General features: G+C 36.9%; 1 protein-coding gene across 1 annotated transcript in view; it reads right to left on the bottom strand.

The window, feature by feature from the left end:
• CFAP44 (cilia and flagella associated protein 44) overlaps positions 1 to 17,792 on the bottom strand; it is a 148,936-nt gene that overhangs the window by 92,997 nt on the left and 38,147 nt on the right. The window contains exons 6-8 of the mRNA XM_036746343.1: positions 11,691 to 11,805; positions 4,747 to 4,911; positions 736 to 891 (exon numbers count right to left, since the gene is read on the bottom strand). Of these exons, the coding sequence (XP_036602238.1) occupies positions 736 to 891; positions 4,747 to 4,911; positions 11,691 to 11,805 (436 nt within the window). The remainder of the gene's footprint in view (positions 1 to 735; positions 892 to 4,746; positions 4,912 to 11,690; positions 11,806 to 17,792) is intronic.

Raw genomic sequence — 17,792 nt, 5'->3', positions numbered from 1 at the left:
GTTACCTTCAATTAATTCAATTTGGTTTCACAAAACTAGTGAACGTGGTCTCATTTAGATTTCTGACATAGAGAATAACAGCTAGTCTTGACTTTAAATCCCAAAAGCATTTATCAGAGGCTCAAAAAGCTACCTATCCTAAAGCCAAGCTGTGCCTAGGGGACTTTGTTATGCAACTCAGTTGTTACAGTCTTCCTAGAGGCCAGGCTGGCAAGGGCTGTTCCAATAGGTGATGGAATTCATTCTGTGCTTATAGTAAATCCTTTATTACAGGCAGCTCGGTGGTGCAGCGGATAGAACGCAGGACCAAGAGTCAGGATGACCTAAGTTGAAATCCAACCCCTGGGCAAGTTACTGAACCTCTGACTGACTCAGTTTTCCTCTTCTGCAAAACAGGAATAATACTAGCACCTGCCTCAAAGAAACGTTGTGAGGATCAAACGAAATAATATTTTGAAAGTGTTTAGCAAACCATAAAGCACTATATAAGTACTAGGTATCATTATTATTAGGACAACCTGAGCTAATCAGCTGCTGAATGGACTCCTGGTGCTGACCCTGATCAATCAAGAAAAAAAATGCTCAGTGAGACTCCTCTCTCAGGGTAAATAAAATATTTCAATGTAGCAAACATAGCAAAGGAGTTTTTGACAAATAATGATGCCACAAACAAGTTTCTCTACCCAACCCGAACACCTAATACATGCAAAGTCTAGGGAGGAGAATGGATCTTACCTGAGCGTACCAGATAGAATTCCCAGGTTTGAATATTTTCACCATGGAGTAGAGCTTGACATTCTTGCCTACTTGCATTTCATTAATGGGCTCCATCTCTATCATTTCAGACTCGTCAATAGCATCAGCAGTATCTATTGTCTCAAAGTCCCATATCTTCGCAGAATTAAAAGTAGGAGAAAAAGGGGGTATTTTAATCTATTAATAATTTCCATAGACTAACATAGGAAAAGACAATTCCAACTTTTTTAAAGTTAGTTGTAAAACAGACATAGGTATAAACTGTTTGAACGTTTTTTTTTTTATTATTGTTTAATCGCAGTGAATCTGCACTCCAAAAATCAGTTTGAAAGAGAACCCTTGAAGTTCACAATTTTGGAAATATGTTGTGCCTAGTATTGATCTACGTTTCTCTCCGCAGCTTTTTCTTTGATCTGCTCTTTTGGTTCTCCAAGGTATATCAGGGAGAAAGCCTCTAATAGTTGCTGTCTCTTGTTAAAACCCTGTAATTCAAGTCTCTGATCAGTCTCCTTTCCCTCATAGCTACAATCTCTGATTAACTTCTTTTTCAATCAAATTCTATTTTCTTAATTGAACAGAATTCCATTTTCTTTCCTTCCTATTCCCACCCCATTGGGGAAAAAAAGAAGCAAAATAAAATCTTGTAACAAATATGCATGGTAAAGCAAAACAATTCTCCTTTTGGCCATGTTCAAAAAAATATGTCTCATTTTGCACCCCAAGTTCGTCACCTCTCTTAGGAGACGGACAGCACACTTCGTCGTCAGTCTCTGGAATTAGAAATTCACTAGATTTTGATCCTCTGGAATCACTGAAATTCTGATGATTAAGGTTGATCAGAATTCTTACAGCTTTCAAAGTTGCTTGTTTATAAGGTGTTGTCACTCAAAAAATTCTATAAATTGTTCTGGTTCTTCTCATTTCATTCTTTATCAGTTCATATAAATCTTTATGATTGCTCTATTATAACATTGACGCCATAGCGTAAATTGTTCCTCTGGTTCTGTTCCCTTCACTTTCTGCATCAGTTCATACATTTTTGTATGTCTCTTGGAAATCATCTTTTCCTTCATTTCTCGTGACACAATACAATTCTATCGTATTCATATACCACGCAATTTGTTCAGCCATTTCCCAGATGATGATCGTGGATCCCAGAGAAGCTGGCTTAGTGGTTGCCTTGGAGGGAACCTAGTAAATGACAACCTCCTGGGCTCTTTTTTTTTTTTTTTTGCAAACACACACACAAAAGTTCCTATGATTATCTTTATGCATATAGGACTTTTTCTGCTTTCTTGGACTTTTTGGTAGAGTCCTAGTGGTGGTATGGCTGGGTCAAAGGCCATGCGCTGTTTAGTAACTTTTTATGTCTAATTCCAAATCTCCTTCCAGAATGCTTAGAGACCCATTCACACCTCCACAAAAAAGTGCATGTATTTTCCCACAGCTCCTCCAACCCTTATCTTTTTCCTTTTATGTCCCCTTTGCCAATCTGATGAATGTGAGGCAGACTAGCTTTACTACACATTTCTCTATTATTAATGATTTGAAGCATTTTTTTTCATAAGGCTATAGCTAGCCTGAAATTTTTTTCCCCCCTGGAGAACTATCCATCTCCTTAAACCATTTATTAATTGAGGAGTAGCTCTTATTTTTATGTTTGAATCCTCTCCTTATATATCTTAGAAACAAGACTTTTATCATAGAAACTTGCTGCAAAGATTTATTCCCATTTAATTGTTTTTCTTCTAATCTTAACTTTATTGGATTTGTTTATGCAAAAACTTCTTAAGATTATGTAATCAGAACAAGATTATCCATTTTATTTCTTGTGATCCTCTCTATCCCTTGATGGGTCATGAGCTTTTCTTCTATAGGATTTTCTCCTCATTTCTCTAACTTATTTATGATGTGGCCTTTTATATCTAGGCCACATATCCATTTGGAGCCTCTCGGCATAAAGTGTAAGGTGCTGGTTTAAACTTAATTTTGTCCACACCGTCGTCCAATTTTTCCAGGTTTAAATCAAATGGTGACTCCTTAATCCCAGTAGCTGCTGTCTTTGTGTTTATCAAATACCAGACTACTAGACATATTTTCTTCTATCTGCTGCATGTCTAATCTCTTCCACTGATCAAACCTCCTATTTTTTAATCAGTACCCAACTGTTTTGAGAATTACTGCTTTGTAGTATAGCTTGAGATCTGGTATTGCTAGCCAGGCTCCTCCTTGTTCCTGTTGGTTTTTTTTTTCATTATTTCCTTTGGGATTCTACACCTTTCTTGCCTCTATGTGAATTTTGTTATTCTTTTTCTAGTTTTGTAAAGTAATTCATTAAATAAGTAATATTGCCGTTCTTATCACATTAACCTGGACTATTTGTGTGCTATTAATATTTCTCCAATTATTTAGGTCTGTCTTTATTTCCACAAACAGCAGTTTATAGCTCTGTTTCTATGGTTCCTGTGTATCTGTTGGCAAGTAAACTACCAAGTATTTTACATATTCTTTGGTTACTTTAGCTGGAATTCCCTCTCTCTCTCTCTCTCTCTCTCTCCCTCTCTCTCTCTCTCTCTCTCTCTCTTTCTTTCTCTCTCCTAGGTTTTCTAGATTTTATACTGAAATGCTGGTGAATGTTCCTAAAGTCATTGTTTCAATTACTTTTAGTTGAATTATTGTTAAGTCCTTCCTTGGGGTTTTTTAAGTATGTTGTCATTGTATCATCGGCAAAAGTAGTCATTTTGTTTCTTTTTCACCTATGTTTATTGCCTCAATTCCTTTTTTGTGTCTTATTGCTATAGCTAGAATTTATAGTGCTGTGTCAAATGGAAGTGGTGGCCTATTGCTGGAAGTTTCCACGACTATGAGTGAAAGCTCCCTGACACTCCAGCTCCTAGAAAATGAACCTCCCACACCAGGCTGCTAGGTGGCGCCATAGTGCACAGAATGCTGGGCCTGGAATCAGGAAGTCCTTGTGAACAAATCCAGCCTCAGACGCTTACTAGATTTGTGACCCTGGGCTGGTTACTTGGCCACTGCCTCAGTTTCTTCACCTGTAAAATGGGGATAAAAATAGCATCTACCCCAAAGGGTCGATGGGAGGACCAAAGGAAACATTAAAGCACTTGGCACAGTACCTGGCACATGATAGGTGCTTTGTAAATAACCTATTATTGTTGTTTTTGATGAAGCTTTTGCTTACTGCCTTTATTGTGTCTATATAGAAGTCTTTAATTTCCTAAGGCTATTGGTTAAAAAAAACAACCATAAAAATCACCAGACATTGTCTCGGAAATTTTCAGTACTATGCTATAGTATAATCAGTTCCTTCTGGCAATTTGTATCTCTTGCTATCAGGGGCAGCTAGGTGAAACAGTGGATAGAGTGCTGGGCCTGGAATCGGGAAGACTCGTCTTAATGAGTTCAAATCCAGCCTCAGACACTTAGTAGCTGTGTGACCCTGGGCAAGTCACTTAACCCTGTTTGCCTCAGTTTCTCATCTATAAAATGAGCCACAGAAGGAAATGGCAAACCACTCCAGTATCTTTGCCAATAAAACCACAAATGGAGTCATGAAGAGTTGGACACAACTGAAAAACGACTGAACAAGGAACATAAGAATTAAAGTGAGTCGGATCTTATAGCACAATGCCACTCACCCCATTTATAGACCAGTCTTTGAGAGAAATTCAACCAATTAGAAGTAATTATAACCACTGTCATTTCCAACCATTAAGAAAGAGATGGATTGCAAGACTTCAAAACAAAAAAAAAGATTCTGTCCAAATCCAGCAACCATCCAGGTTGTCCTGGGCTGGAGCCCCGCTTCCCTCTGCTATTTTGTGGGTTCTGCAGTTCTAGAATTGGTTCAGAGCCATTTTTTATAGGTTTTTGGAGGGACTTGGCAGGGAGCCTACGCTAGTCCCTGCTTTCCAGTTGCCATCTTGGCTCCACCCCCCCCATTCTGTCCAAATCCACAAAGAAACTCACCCTAATGCATCCATCATCTCCAGCTGTGATGACTTCTCCTTCGTCTAGCATGATCTGATTAATAGGCCCAATGTGGCAGGTTCTCCGTGCATGTCGACAAAGCTCTACCTTGATGAGGCCCCCCTCCCAGAGCAGCAAATTGCCCCACTCTGATCCTGTGAGCACCTATCAGGCATGGAGGGAAGAAATAAACATTCATTACTAAATATGTGTGGTAAGAATTATAATTTCTTTTTAGGAAAATATTGTGCTAATAGGTTATTCCACAAATGATTGGAGTGTTTGGTTGAGCTAAGAAACTGCATGGAACAGGTAAAATGTCAACAGTGGTCCTCCACCACCTACTCTAGGGCCAATGCTATGTTTTAAATCAGGAGTAGGGTCAGAGTACCTCTCACATCATGCCCTCCTTCCTATTCTCTTTTTGCAGATCTTCCTTGGGCCAATTCAACTTATTTTTCTAACTTGTTCTCTCCAGCCAGTCAATCCCAGAGTTCTGTAGGTTCATCCTTTAAAATGTCTTTCATGCCCATGTCCTCTTTTCCATGTCCATTGATGTCACCCTAATCCAAGCCCTCATCATCTTATGCCTGGATTGCTTAAACAGCCTCCTTTCTGACTTCTGACTCCTTCTTATTTGAGGGTTCTTAACTTGTTCTGTGGTTAGATTTCATGCAGTTAGTGAACTTGGGATGTAAGGTGGGAAACGACATCTTTTTTTTTTCACTAACTTCTAACTGAAATTAGCATTTCCTTTGATTGTTTAAAAACATCATTCTGAGGAGGGAATCTATCCAGATTTTTCTCCAGACTGCCAAAGGGGTTCATCATAGCGAAAAAGTTAAGAATCTTTGCTCTGATCCATTCTACATTCAGCCACCAGACTAATATCCCATCTGTCACTCCTCTGTTTAAAAACCTACTGAGGTTCTCAGTTGTCTACTATATGAAGCATAAATTATTCTTCCTGGACTTCCAAGGCTCTCAATGATCAGGCCCCACTCTAGGTTACCTGATTTATTGCAATTTCCTTGCATAAATTATTTGCTCCAACCAAGATAATTTCTTCAATGTCTCCCATACATATCTAACTACTTCCTTCTGCCACCATAATTCTCTTGTTCTTTCTTCATCTGGAAAATTCTCTCTTTTTCTCTCTACCTATTTAAATACTATTGGTTCTTGAAGGCCTAGATCAAGTCCCACTTCCTCCATGAAGTCTTCCCAGACTACTAAAACTTTCATTACTGCCTTCATTAGATGAATTCCTGCCTCAGTTTTTAGGGACTATACTTGTCATTCTGTTATTTTATTGGGGGAAGGGGACTTGTACAATCTGTTTTTTAAAAAAATGTATTATTCTGCGGCTAGCAAAAAAAAAAGTTAAAAAACAAAAGTACTTAAGTTCAATTTAGTTAATAAAATTTTTAAAATTTGGCTACATTTTTATCATTGGGTGAGTTATACCTTCCTGAAAACTTAAGGGCTAAAATCAGAATTTGTAGCTTTGATTTTGCAAGGCTGGCATCAGAGATCATTTTTCCGCTGATGACCGTGCCTACAATTTGAATAGCTGGTGTGTCTAGATATGGCTTCCTGTAAGCACAGTAAATTGATAAAGATGTACTATAAGAATGATTTTCCACTGTCATACTATTTCCATTTTTAATATAATTATTTTTAACAAAATTAAAATTGCTAATTATAAATAAAAATGCACAATTCAGTGCTTCTAATTTGTTTTTTATTTTTAAGGATCAAAGTTCTTTTACTTGATTTTGCATTCTGAAAATTAAAAAAAAAGGAAATGAAGTCACCCATAAATGGAGATATATAATGGATTCTTCATACCACTCAATCTAATGCCTACTTAGATACTATCTGGTACTCACTAATTAATTGTCTCATTTGCATTAATCTTGTCCCTCTAACTAGATTATAAATTAAAAGAGGACAGAATAAAAACTAAAATTATTTTTACTAAGTGCACTGCTTAGAATTTTTTAAATGTATATATGGAAATAGAAGCAAAGGCATATGATATAGGACAAATACTAAAAATGGCATGATCTCTTCAGAATGCCATCAGAACAAACAACTTTGAAAGACTTAGGAACTCCGTTCAACCTAATGAACAACCATGATTCCAGGGCACTCATGAGGAAACATGCCACTCACCTCCTGATAGAGAGGATATGGACTCAAAGTGTAGAGTAAAACATGTTCTTTGGACATAGCCAAATATCATAGCATGCCTACTCTGAAGTGAACCTGCTCTTTGGCTCCTCTGGATCCTTATGCCTATTAGCAAAGAGAATCTCCTAAGAAACAACCTCTTTACCCTGCTCACAAGAAAACAATAACAGACATCTATCTACATTCAAAATTATCCTTATGCAGGAGATGGGGAAAGTCTCATGGGACCCTCTTACCAAGTCCCCAGCTCTCACCAACCTAGGAATAATACTCTGTAAGTTAGTAAATTTGATGTAAATGTAATTCAAATCCTTGGGCAATGTTTTCATTAAATTATGGAAAAGTTCATCAGGAAGAATAGGTAGATACAAATATAATTGTAATGTTGGATTTACCCTACCATATATTGGCGTATATTAATATGTAATCATATGTAATAGCATCCAAAAACCCAAAGTACTAAGAATGTCTATTTCGCAGACTATGATGAGTTGTTGGATGGACATTATACTGAGCTTATCCATTAGTACATTTGTCTTAGACAGACACTATAAAAGGACAATGAACCAGGCTTAGAATTGATCAGGAGAAGATCAGGCTGTATTGCCTTTGGGAAATTCCTCCCTAAATTTTTAATTCCTCCTTAAAACACAAGCCCATATTTTTTAAGATCCACACTTATAGAAATAGGTTCAAGTCATAGAATCTTACAGTCGCTGAAGAATTAAAGTTGAGGATTACCAAAAAGGCAATAGAGAGGAACATGGTGGAGTTGAGTTGTCTGGAACAGATAACAAAAGAGGAAATAAGGAAGAAGAGCCCCTAATGCAGGGGAGGTACACTAGATAGGAGGGGAGAGAAAGACAGAGAGAGAGAGAGAGAAAGAAAGACAGAGAGAGAGAGAGAGAGAGAAAGAGAGAGAGAGAGAGAGGGTGGGGGATTGATCCATTGAAGCAAGAGGGCCATCAGCAGAGAAGGATCCTAATTCAGGCCATTTAGTCACCCCCAGGCAGGAGCAGGGTCTGGAGTGCATCATGAGTGTATGTGGCAAGAAAAGCCAGAGGGAGGACTGGCTAAAGCAGAACAGCTGGAAGCAAGGAGGAGGAATCAGTGTCTAGTTCAACAGAGGTGATATTGCCCTTGAGGAGGAAACAGGGACCAGCCTGGTGGCCACTGAATCCTTAAGCTGAATGAACACTGGACCCAGCAGGAGGATTAGCTATGATGGAACTTACCTTGGGGAGTAGCTAAAGGTTGGGTTTGTATCCAAGCAAAGAAAGTTGCTTGAATGTCCTGGGTTTGCCTACAGACTAAACAGATTAGGAATTCTGTGTCTTATAGGAACCATAAGACAGCCAGCCCAAATGTTGGTTGATATGATATGAAATGAGACGAGATATGTGATATATGATATGGTGATATATGATATAGTAATATAACAGTACTGATGATATGATACAATAGAATATGATTTAATACAATATAAATTGTTCTTTATATTTGTTCTTTTTAAATATATATTTGTTCTTTTTCTTTTACAGTTATAAGCAAAAAACTATTACAATTAAACTCTGCTTTTATGATTGATTCCAATGAAATACAGCAGCAAAACTCCATTAGTGAGGGGGGCAGTAATCATGGGTATAACTGAATAAATCCACAGCTGAGACTGGTGAAAGCCTGCCTCTCACAAAAGGAGTGGAGCCAGTGGGTGGAGGGTGCTGGGGCATCATCCCTAGAGCACTGTCCTGTCTGGGCTGGTGCAGGCAACCTTGCCCCCTTCACCAACTAATATAATCAGGCACTTGGTCAGCATTGGGCCCCAGGCTAGTAAGAGTCAAACTATTACAAGACTTTATTTATGACTAACCCTGAGATAACACAAAAATAGATAAGGTAATCACTATTTAATAAATATTAGGACACGCAGATAATTGTATGGAGGAAAAATTACTTTTAATCAATACCATTTCTCCATAAATGAAAATATACTCTATAAGGGTCAAAGATTTAAACATAAAAAGCCCATAAAAACTTAGAAATAAGAAAAAAAGAAGAAAAAATATGAGAGCATTATCTATGGATTACATTTGTAACTATTCAGGAAATGGAGACTGTCTTCAAAGACAAACTAGATACATTTAAAGAGGTAAACATGCAAAAAACTTTCATGGAACAAAATAAGTACCAAAATATCAAATAAATAACAAAAAACACTCAACAGAATAAAGAAACAATGTGTAATTATATCATGTAAAATTCTAATTTCTAAGTGGTCAAAGGAGATGAATTGACTGTTTACACTGAGGAAATAGGGAACCATCACATGAAAAAAAATGCATAGCCTTACTAAAATAAAAGACATGCAAACTAAAACAGCTTTAAGGTACCAATTACACCAACCAAAAAAAAAATTAAAGGATGTGATTCCTTATTGTCAAAGACTCTGGTGGCACTGATGAGGTCAGGGAACCAAATGTTGAGGTTTTAGGGGTCATGGGGTGCTCAAGACCACACAATACCAACGCACCAGGTCCTGCCGAATGAATTTGACCCAAGCCTTCTTTCAGCCAAAGAAAAACAAAGTTTATTAAAGATTCGCCCTACTGGGTAGAGTTTTAAGAAATCTTACCATTTTGCGATGCTTGTATTGCAGGCCAGAACAATCTGAGCTGAGCTAGATTAAATCTGAGCACCTTCATGGAGGCAAGATGGATCTTATATACAGAAAAGACTGTGAGATCGAGGGGTGGTCAAGTAGTCTGGGGTGACTAGCGGAGGGGTTTAGGGAGGGTCTTGAGGAGGAGTCTAAGGAGGATCGTGATGGGACTGGGGTGACTAGAGGTCTGACTCCAGGAACCAAGAGAATGGGATTTTGATAGGATCAAGGGTGGGAAGGAGCCAGAGGCAATGAGGAGGCAACAGAGATTTGGGCCTAATGGAAGGCTTATGGCCTCAGGCGAAGGCCAGATCTTGTGGGGAGATTCAAGGAGCACTCAAGGGGAGTCCCAGAGACTATATCTCAACAACACTATACATTTTCTTTTTTTTTTTCCCTTAGAGAGCTACCTGGTAGCAAACCTATAACAAAGATCCTTGGATCCAGAAGTTCCGCTCTGGGTTACATACTGCCATGTAAATAACTGAAAAGGGGTGAGGGATGGGGAATAAGGAGAGAAGTAATTTGTACAAAATGTTCCTAGCCCACATGTTCCTAGGCAGCTAAGTAGAACTGGTAGATCAAGTGCTGGGCGCGGGGTTAGGAAGACCTGAGTTCAAATCTAGCCTCAGACACTTATTAGCCTGTGTGGCCTTGGGCAGGTCGCTTGCTGTCTAGCTGCCTCAGTTTACTCAACTGTAAAAGGGAGATAACAATAGCATCTAACTCACAGAATTGCTGTGAGGATCAAGCGGGATATTTGTAAAGCATCTGCCATATAGTAGGTGCTTAATAAATAATTATTTCCTCCCACTACTGTAAGAGGCAAAAAATTGGAAACTACAGAATTTTTTAAAAAATAAAAACATAATATAACCTACTCCCTGGAAGCTGAAAGCCAAATCTTGTTTACCTTTATATCTTCCCCCATACCTAGCACACTGCTTTGCATGTTGTCGTGGTTCATGCTGACTAGTAGTGGTGGTGGCGGTGGCGGTGGTAGTAATAGTAGTGGTGGTGGGAATAGTAGCAGTAGCAGTAGTAGTAGTAGTCATCAATATCATTCAGACTACTATGAATTCACTAGCATAAGCTATGTTGCTCAGTGGTTAGAGCGCTGGGCCTAGAGTCAGGAAGACCTGAGTTCAAATCCATCCTCAAACACTTATTAGCTGTATGACCCTATTTGCCTCATTGTCGTGTTTGTCCTTTGTTTTCAAAGAGGACCATGATATCTTTTCAAAGAGGACTGTGGCGTCAGGGAGATGATGACATGACTTGCAGTTGACTTTGATTTGGGTGAGGGAGGGCCGTGCAAGGTCACCAGCCTCACTTTCTCCTCCAGAGCCATGTGGATCCAGTGACTAGATATTCATCAGGATGACTGGAAATGACCCAGGATGCAATGAGAGACCCTGGCCCTTTTAGGCTCAGGCCTTTTCGTGTACTCACTTAAGAGTGAGGTAACGCCCATTCAGTAAACCACTCCAGTATCTTTGCCACAAAAACCCTGTGGAGAGTATGGTCCAAAGGGTCATGAAAAGTCAGACATGATTGAAATCGACTCAGCAACAACAAAAGGAAACACCTTAGACCCAAGGCAGATAAATAATTAATGTAATTTGTGTCTTAGGGAGTTAATTGGGACACTTAAGAGTTTAAGCGACTTGCCTATAGTCACACAGCTGATATGAACCAGAGGCAGAATTTGAATTCAGGTCTTTCCTCACTCATAGGCCAGCCTTCTATCCTCATCCCATGCTGGGTCTCCCACACAGTAGGCACTTGTGTTTACTGGGAGAGTGGTAAATTAATATTATTGAATATTTTATCACGTATACTATTATAAATAAGATCTCATTATTTAAAACTACAAGTATGTCAATACATGAAAATGCTTATATTACATAATGTTAAGTGAAAGGCAGAATATAAAATAGTATGTACACACTGATTATAACAATGAAAATGTATGTATTCCTATTAAAGATCAAAAGAAAACCTAGAGATAAATATTTTAGAGTTTTAATGTTGGTTGGCTTCCTTATTTTTTCAAAGTTGCTTAGATTCACAATGAAACAGTACTTACTTTCCCATCCGGCAGTTCTATATAGCCTTCTATATCAGTCACTGCTGTTTTGCCAAATCTACCCAAATATCCTTGTAGTTTAAGACCAGTGAATGTTAAGGCCATTAACCAGAACCTAAATACAGAAGAAGAAAAGAAAAGGAAAAAACACAATGCAAATATTCCTCAGATTAAACATTCTTTCTTATCATAGCGCTTTATTTTGACAGGTTGAAATGAAACCAGCTAAAACCTGGTTCAATTCCTGTACTGTTGTAAAGCATATATTTTCTCTCTGAAGTTTTCTTTTTCCTTCTAAAAAATTGCAAGGGAAAAGAAGCTTAAATGGCTATTAAATAACTAGTGATCATTGTAAGGAAATTAAGCTAAATATGTTCCTTTGTGCCAGTATCTGTGGGAATGCTCCCCGGGTAAAGAAGATCCAAATGCCCCTTCAATCCAATGAGGATGTCCTCCCTGGAATCCTCCATCCCTCCTTCATCAGAGTCTTCCTCATGATAGCTTTATGGACAAGAGGCACTAGGCAGTTGCATAGTTGGTTAGTTGTATATGGAACAAATTGGATAATTATACCAAAGAACATTTGGATAATTGAATCATTGTTAACCTAGAGCTACTTACTCTCTGTGACCTTGTACTAGACGCTTAATCTCTGTGGCTCTTGGTTACAAGAAAGAAAGAGGTTATAAGAAATTATTTCCAAGGTCCTTTCTAGCTTGAAATTCTATGATCCTATAGAATGGAGTGTTGTCAAAGATGTATTTAGTCTTATTTATTGTAATAGAATGAGCATTGAGTTCAAATCCTGCCTCTGACACTTTGTGACAATGGGAAGGTTCATGTCTCTGAGCTTCAGTTTCTTCATTTGTAAAATGGAGGTAATAATACATATAGTACATGTCTCCTACGGTTGTTATAAGGAGTATGTTTTTTAAACCAGTAAGTGCTATTTAAATGTGTTAATGGGGCAGCTAGGTGGCACAGTAGGTAGACGCACCAGCCCTGGAGTCAGGAGGATCTGAGCCTCAGACACTTACTAGCTGTGTGACCCTGGGCAAGTCATTGAATCCTGATTGCCTCCAAAAAATGTGTTATTGTTTATTATAATAACTCATATTTATACAGCACTTTTAAGATGTATATCTTGTTTGAAGACATGAATGGTGTGCTTGTCAAGTTTTTGCTCATCATGAAGCTGGGAGGGATGACAAACATATCAGGTGACATCACCAGGATCCAAACATTGTAACAGGCTGGAACAGTTGGCCAATGCAACAAGATTTTGTTGTTGTCTGGACCTGTGATTTCATCCATGTATGGAGTTCCCGCTGAAGAAACTCACCCATGCATATTGGCAACTGTCCTATACTTCAGTCATAGAAAGTTGTCTGGGACACCGAGAGGTAAAAGTGGCTTGTCCAGGGTCACACAGCCAATATATGTCAGAGCCAGATTAAAAATAATTTAAGGAGAAATAATTATCTCTTCCATACCATGAAGTCTAGAATAGCCCAGACTCAAACTTCTAAAAGTTGTCTATGTGGATAAGTAATAAGAAAGAGTAAGGTTAGGATCACCCCTTGTATATATAGTTCTGTACCTACTTAGATTTCACAAAAGAAAAGTCAGCATCCACCCATGGGATGGATCTTCACACCATCAGAAGATCAGCCTTACCTCTAACCCAATTCTATAAGATAGGACAGTAATTCTACTAACTATGTCATGAACTTTCCACCATCCTGGTGGTACACTTCAATTCCTCAATTTTGAGTATTGGCACAAATTTCATAGGTGGCTCTGTAAATAACTATAATATCCTCTCATATTCAAGTTCACCATGAAATCTTGGCTAACAGCATTGAAGATTTCAGAAAAACTGAACAGTCTCAAAGGCAAGTCTTGACACAAGTGTAGAGAGAGTGTAGGTAGTTCCAGAGGAGACATACAGGTAAGATATGAAATGCTGGATGCCACTCTCTTGAGATGAAAAAGGTGTGTCCTATGTGTGTATACATATATACAAGCATATATACACAAATGTGTATGTACATATATGTGTGTATATATGTATGTATATATATATATACATAAAATATACATATTTTTTAATCTGCCCTAGAACAAAAGAACCCTATTGCTATAGGACTACCTGGTAGCAATAGATTAGACAAAATCAGGCCTCTCTTCTGTGATATTATCTGAAATTCAGTCTTTGTAAGAGAAGAGTTTTGTGAGCTAGACATAATTGCAATTTGAAAAGAGAAGATCCAGTGGATATAACATTATTTGAATTTACATATGGTCTGAAAACATTCATGGTTTTAGTGGCTCTATAAAAATGGTGAGAGATAAGATGGATTCTTCTAGACCAGTAGTTCTAAGTGTGGTCTGCTGACCTCAGAGGGTCCCCAAGACCTTTAAGCAGGGTCTGAGAGTTCAAGACTATTTTCATAACAATACTGAGATGCTATTTGCCTATTAAAATACTCCTCCGTTTTCCAACTACTTATCTGTGTGGAGCTGGATTATCTTTGTGTACTTCAACCAAAACAGAATATCACAGCAGATTGAATGCAAAAACAGATATAAGAATCTAGCTGTCTTCTACTAGGATGGACATCAGTAAAGAAATTTACCAAAAAAGAAAAAAAAAACACAATACCACTACTCCAATAATTTTTTTTGTTTTGGAAATTACTATTTTTCATAAAACATGCTATATTAATGTGTGATGAGTTCATTATTATTTGAATAAATTAATAAATATCTTAACTTTTACCCATCTTTATTTCTAATGTGGTAAATATAAATAGATACAACAAAGCACAAGATCTTTGAGATCCTCAACAATTTTAAAGAATGTCATGGGGTCATGAGATCAAAAAGTTTGAGGACCACTGCTCTAGATGAAAGGTTCTTAACCTGGAGATCCATGAATTTTAAAAAATATTTTGATAACTATTTCAACATAATTGGTTTGTCTTGTAATATTTTGAAAATTTGTATTGTACTTTATGCATTTAAAAACATTATTCTGATAGTGGTCCTCGGGCTTCCTCAGACTGTCAAAGAGGTGCACAACACAAAAAAGGGGGTAAGAAATCAGTCAGTAAGAAATCAGAGAGTATTTCCAGTCCTCAAACATGGTCTTAATGACTAACATCACCCAAATAATGCTATTTGGTTTTTACTGAGTTTCTGAAGAAGATACATACAAAAAATAATAATTAAAAAAATCATAAGATTATAGCAACAGGTAGAGAAAATGCTTTTGATAAAACTCTCATTTTTTTTAAAGGCTAAAAAACATAGGAATAGATTAAATTTTCCTGAATATATTGTAAGCCAGGCCTAACTCAGGTCAGTCTGACATTTCCATCAAAGTTTGAATGAAATGCAATACTTGTTAACAAAAGGCAGTTTTACTTAGCTATAACACGAAGATACTCAGCAAGGATATAACACTGATTTAGCTGAGTGCAGCTCCCTGATTTTGTGTTAGCGATGCTGACCTATCAAGCGGCAAGAACAACTCCAGCATTACCTTGGGCTGGCTTTTGTACTTAGGCCACCAGGAATCTATGTCAACAGCCCAAGCCTCAGTCCCTTGAGTCAGTTAAGTCTTAAGGATAGTTTCAACACCTTTTTAAAGGGAAAAACTAGTTTGGGCTATATGTCAGATGTTGCTCTGACCACACAGAGTAAGCACTATCTATCTAATCAATAAAAATGTATTTTGAAAGAAATATAGCCAAAATCTAGTCAAAAACCATGTTTATAAAAACTCAGAAATAAAAATTCAAAATATAAGAATGCAATTATCTATCTAAAACCAAGAGCTAACCTTTCTGTAGTAGAGAAATATCAGAAGCTTTTCTAGTAAGATTGGAAGTAAAACAAGGATGTCCATTGTCATCAATCTTATTTGATATAGTTCCAGAAATGCTAGTTGTTGTAATATGTCAATATAAAGAAACTAAGAGAACAATCATAGTCAAAGAAGAATGTGTTGATGGTTTACTAGAGAACTGGAGAGATTCAACTAGCAATCAATAGAAATAGTAACCAGCAAAAAAGCACAATACAAAACAGACCCACAAAAATATCAGTCTTTCTGTATATGACTAAGAAAGCCTAAAAGGAGATAGAAAAAAAATTCATTCAAAATGACAACAAAATATCTAAAATATCAGGAATCATCATAACAAGGCATAGTCAGAATTTATCTAAATGTAACTGACTAAACATTTTTTACAGAAATAAAGGAAGACTTGAATAATTGGAAAGATATTAATTGCTCATGGATGGGTTGTCCCAGTATAATAAAATCGATGGTGCTACTTAAATTCATTTATAGAATTAGCACCATAATAATCAAACTAACAAAGGGTTATAAGAATATAAAATAATAATAAAATTAATCCTGAGGAATAAAAAGTCAACGATCCCAATGCCTTGTACTACCACATATCAAAATATCTTAAGAAGCAGTACTTACCAATGCTATCTAGTATTGATTAAATAATAGAAAAGTCAATCATTTGAACAGAGTAGGTAAATAAGACCTAGAAGCAATCAAAAGTAGCAGCAAAATGTTCAATAAACCCAAGACGCCAGTTAATTGGGGCAAGAACTCCCTATCTGACAAAAACTGCAAAGAAAACTAGGAAAATGTTCTGGTAGAAATTTGCTGTAGACTAGCATCTTTCACCATAAATTCCATAATAATCTCCAAATGGATTTTGTTGTTTCTTTCAATTTCAGTTCTTTCAATTGTTTGTTGTTGTTCAGTTGTTTTAGTCATGTCCAACTCTTCGTGACCTCATTTGGGGTTATCTTGTCAAAGATACTGAAACTGAGTCAAACAGGGTTAAATGACTTGCCCAGGGTCACAAAGCTAGTAAATGTCTGAGGTCACATTTGAACTCAGGCCTTCCTGACTCCAAGTCTAGGGCTCTATCCATTGAATCACCTAGATACCCTTCCAAATGGATACATAATCTAATTATAAAAGGTCTTTAAAAATTTTTTAAATCAGAAGAAAGTGATACTTTGTGTATTTATTGCTAGGATGAGAATTCTTAACTAAACAAGAATTTCAGGTGATCATAGAAGATAAATGAAAAATTTCTATTACATGTAAGTGAAAAACTTTAGTACAAGCAAAACCCATGCAGCTAGAAATAGAAGAGAAACAGTTAATTGGGGGAAATACAACAAATTTCTCTAATAAAAGTTTGACATCTAAGATTATATAGGGAATTGGAACAAGTTTAAGAGAATAAAAGTAGTTTCTCAATTCTCAAAGGATAGGAACACTCCAAAAATCGTTAAGAGAAATGAAAATTAAAACATCTCTGACGTGCCACGTTACATACCCATAGATGCAATAGTCTGAAGATGAACTGTTGGAAAGAAGAATTATTGGAGGGGATGTGAAAGGACAGACACACTGATGTTCTGAGGTGAAGTTGTGGAGTAATTCGACCATTCTGGAAAACAATTTGGAACTGAACAAAAATGCCACTAAACTATACATAATCTTTGACCCAATGATACTATTGCTAGTCATGCATACTCACAGGTTTCAAAGACTGAGGAAAATAAACAACTGGGGAATGGCTGAAAAAATGATGCTCATAATTTATTATAAATTATGTTATTATTATTATACAATATAATGTATTATATTATCATATAATATGTAATAAATAATTTGTTATAAATTATGTAATAATATATGATGGTACTATAAGAAATGATGAAGGGGATGGTTTCTGAGAAACCTGTGAAGAATGGTATGAACTGACACAAAATGAAGTGAGCAGAACCAGGAGAACAATCTATACAATAACAAAAATACTGTAAAGACAAACAACTTTGAATGATTTAGAAACTCTGATCAACACAATGACCAACCATTAACTCCAAAGGACTCATAATGAAACATACTAACCACTTCCAGAAAAAGAGGCGATGGACTCAAAGTATATACTGAGGTCTATTTTTTTAACATGACCAATGTAGAAAATTGTTTTGCTTGACTATACATGTTTGTATTAGGCTTTGTTGTTCTTGCTTTCTAAATGGGGGTGGGAG

The sequence above is a fragment of the Trichosurus vulpecula genome, chromosome 2 (assembly GCF_011100635.1).
Source record: "Trichosurus vulpecula isolate mTriVul1 chromosome 2, mTriVul1.pri, whole genome shotgun sequence".
Taxonomy (NCBI): Eukaryota; Metazoa; Chordata; class Mammalia; order Diprotodontia; family Phalangeridae; genus Trichosurus; species Trichosurus vulpecula.
The sequence above is the reverse complement of the archived record's forward strand: the minus strand, read 5'-3'. Positions and strand labels throughout refer to the sequence as shown.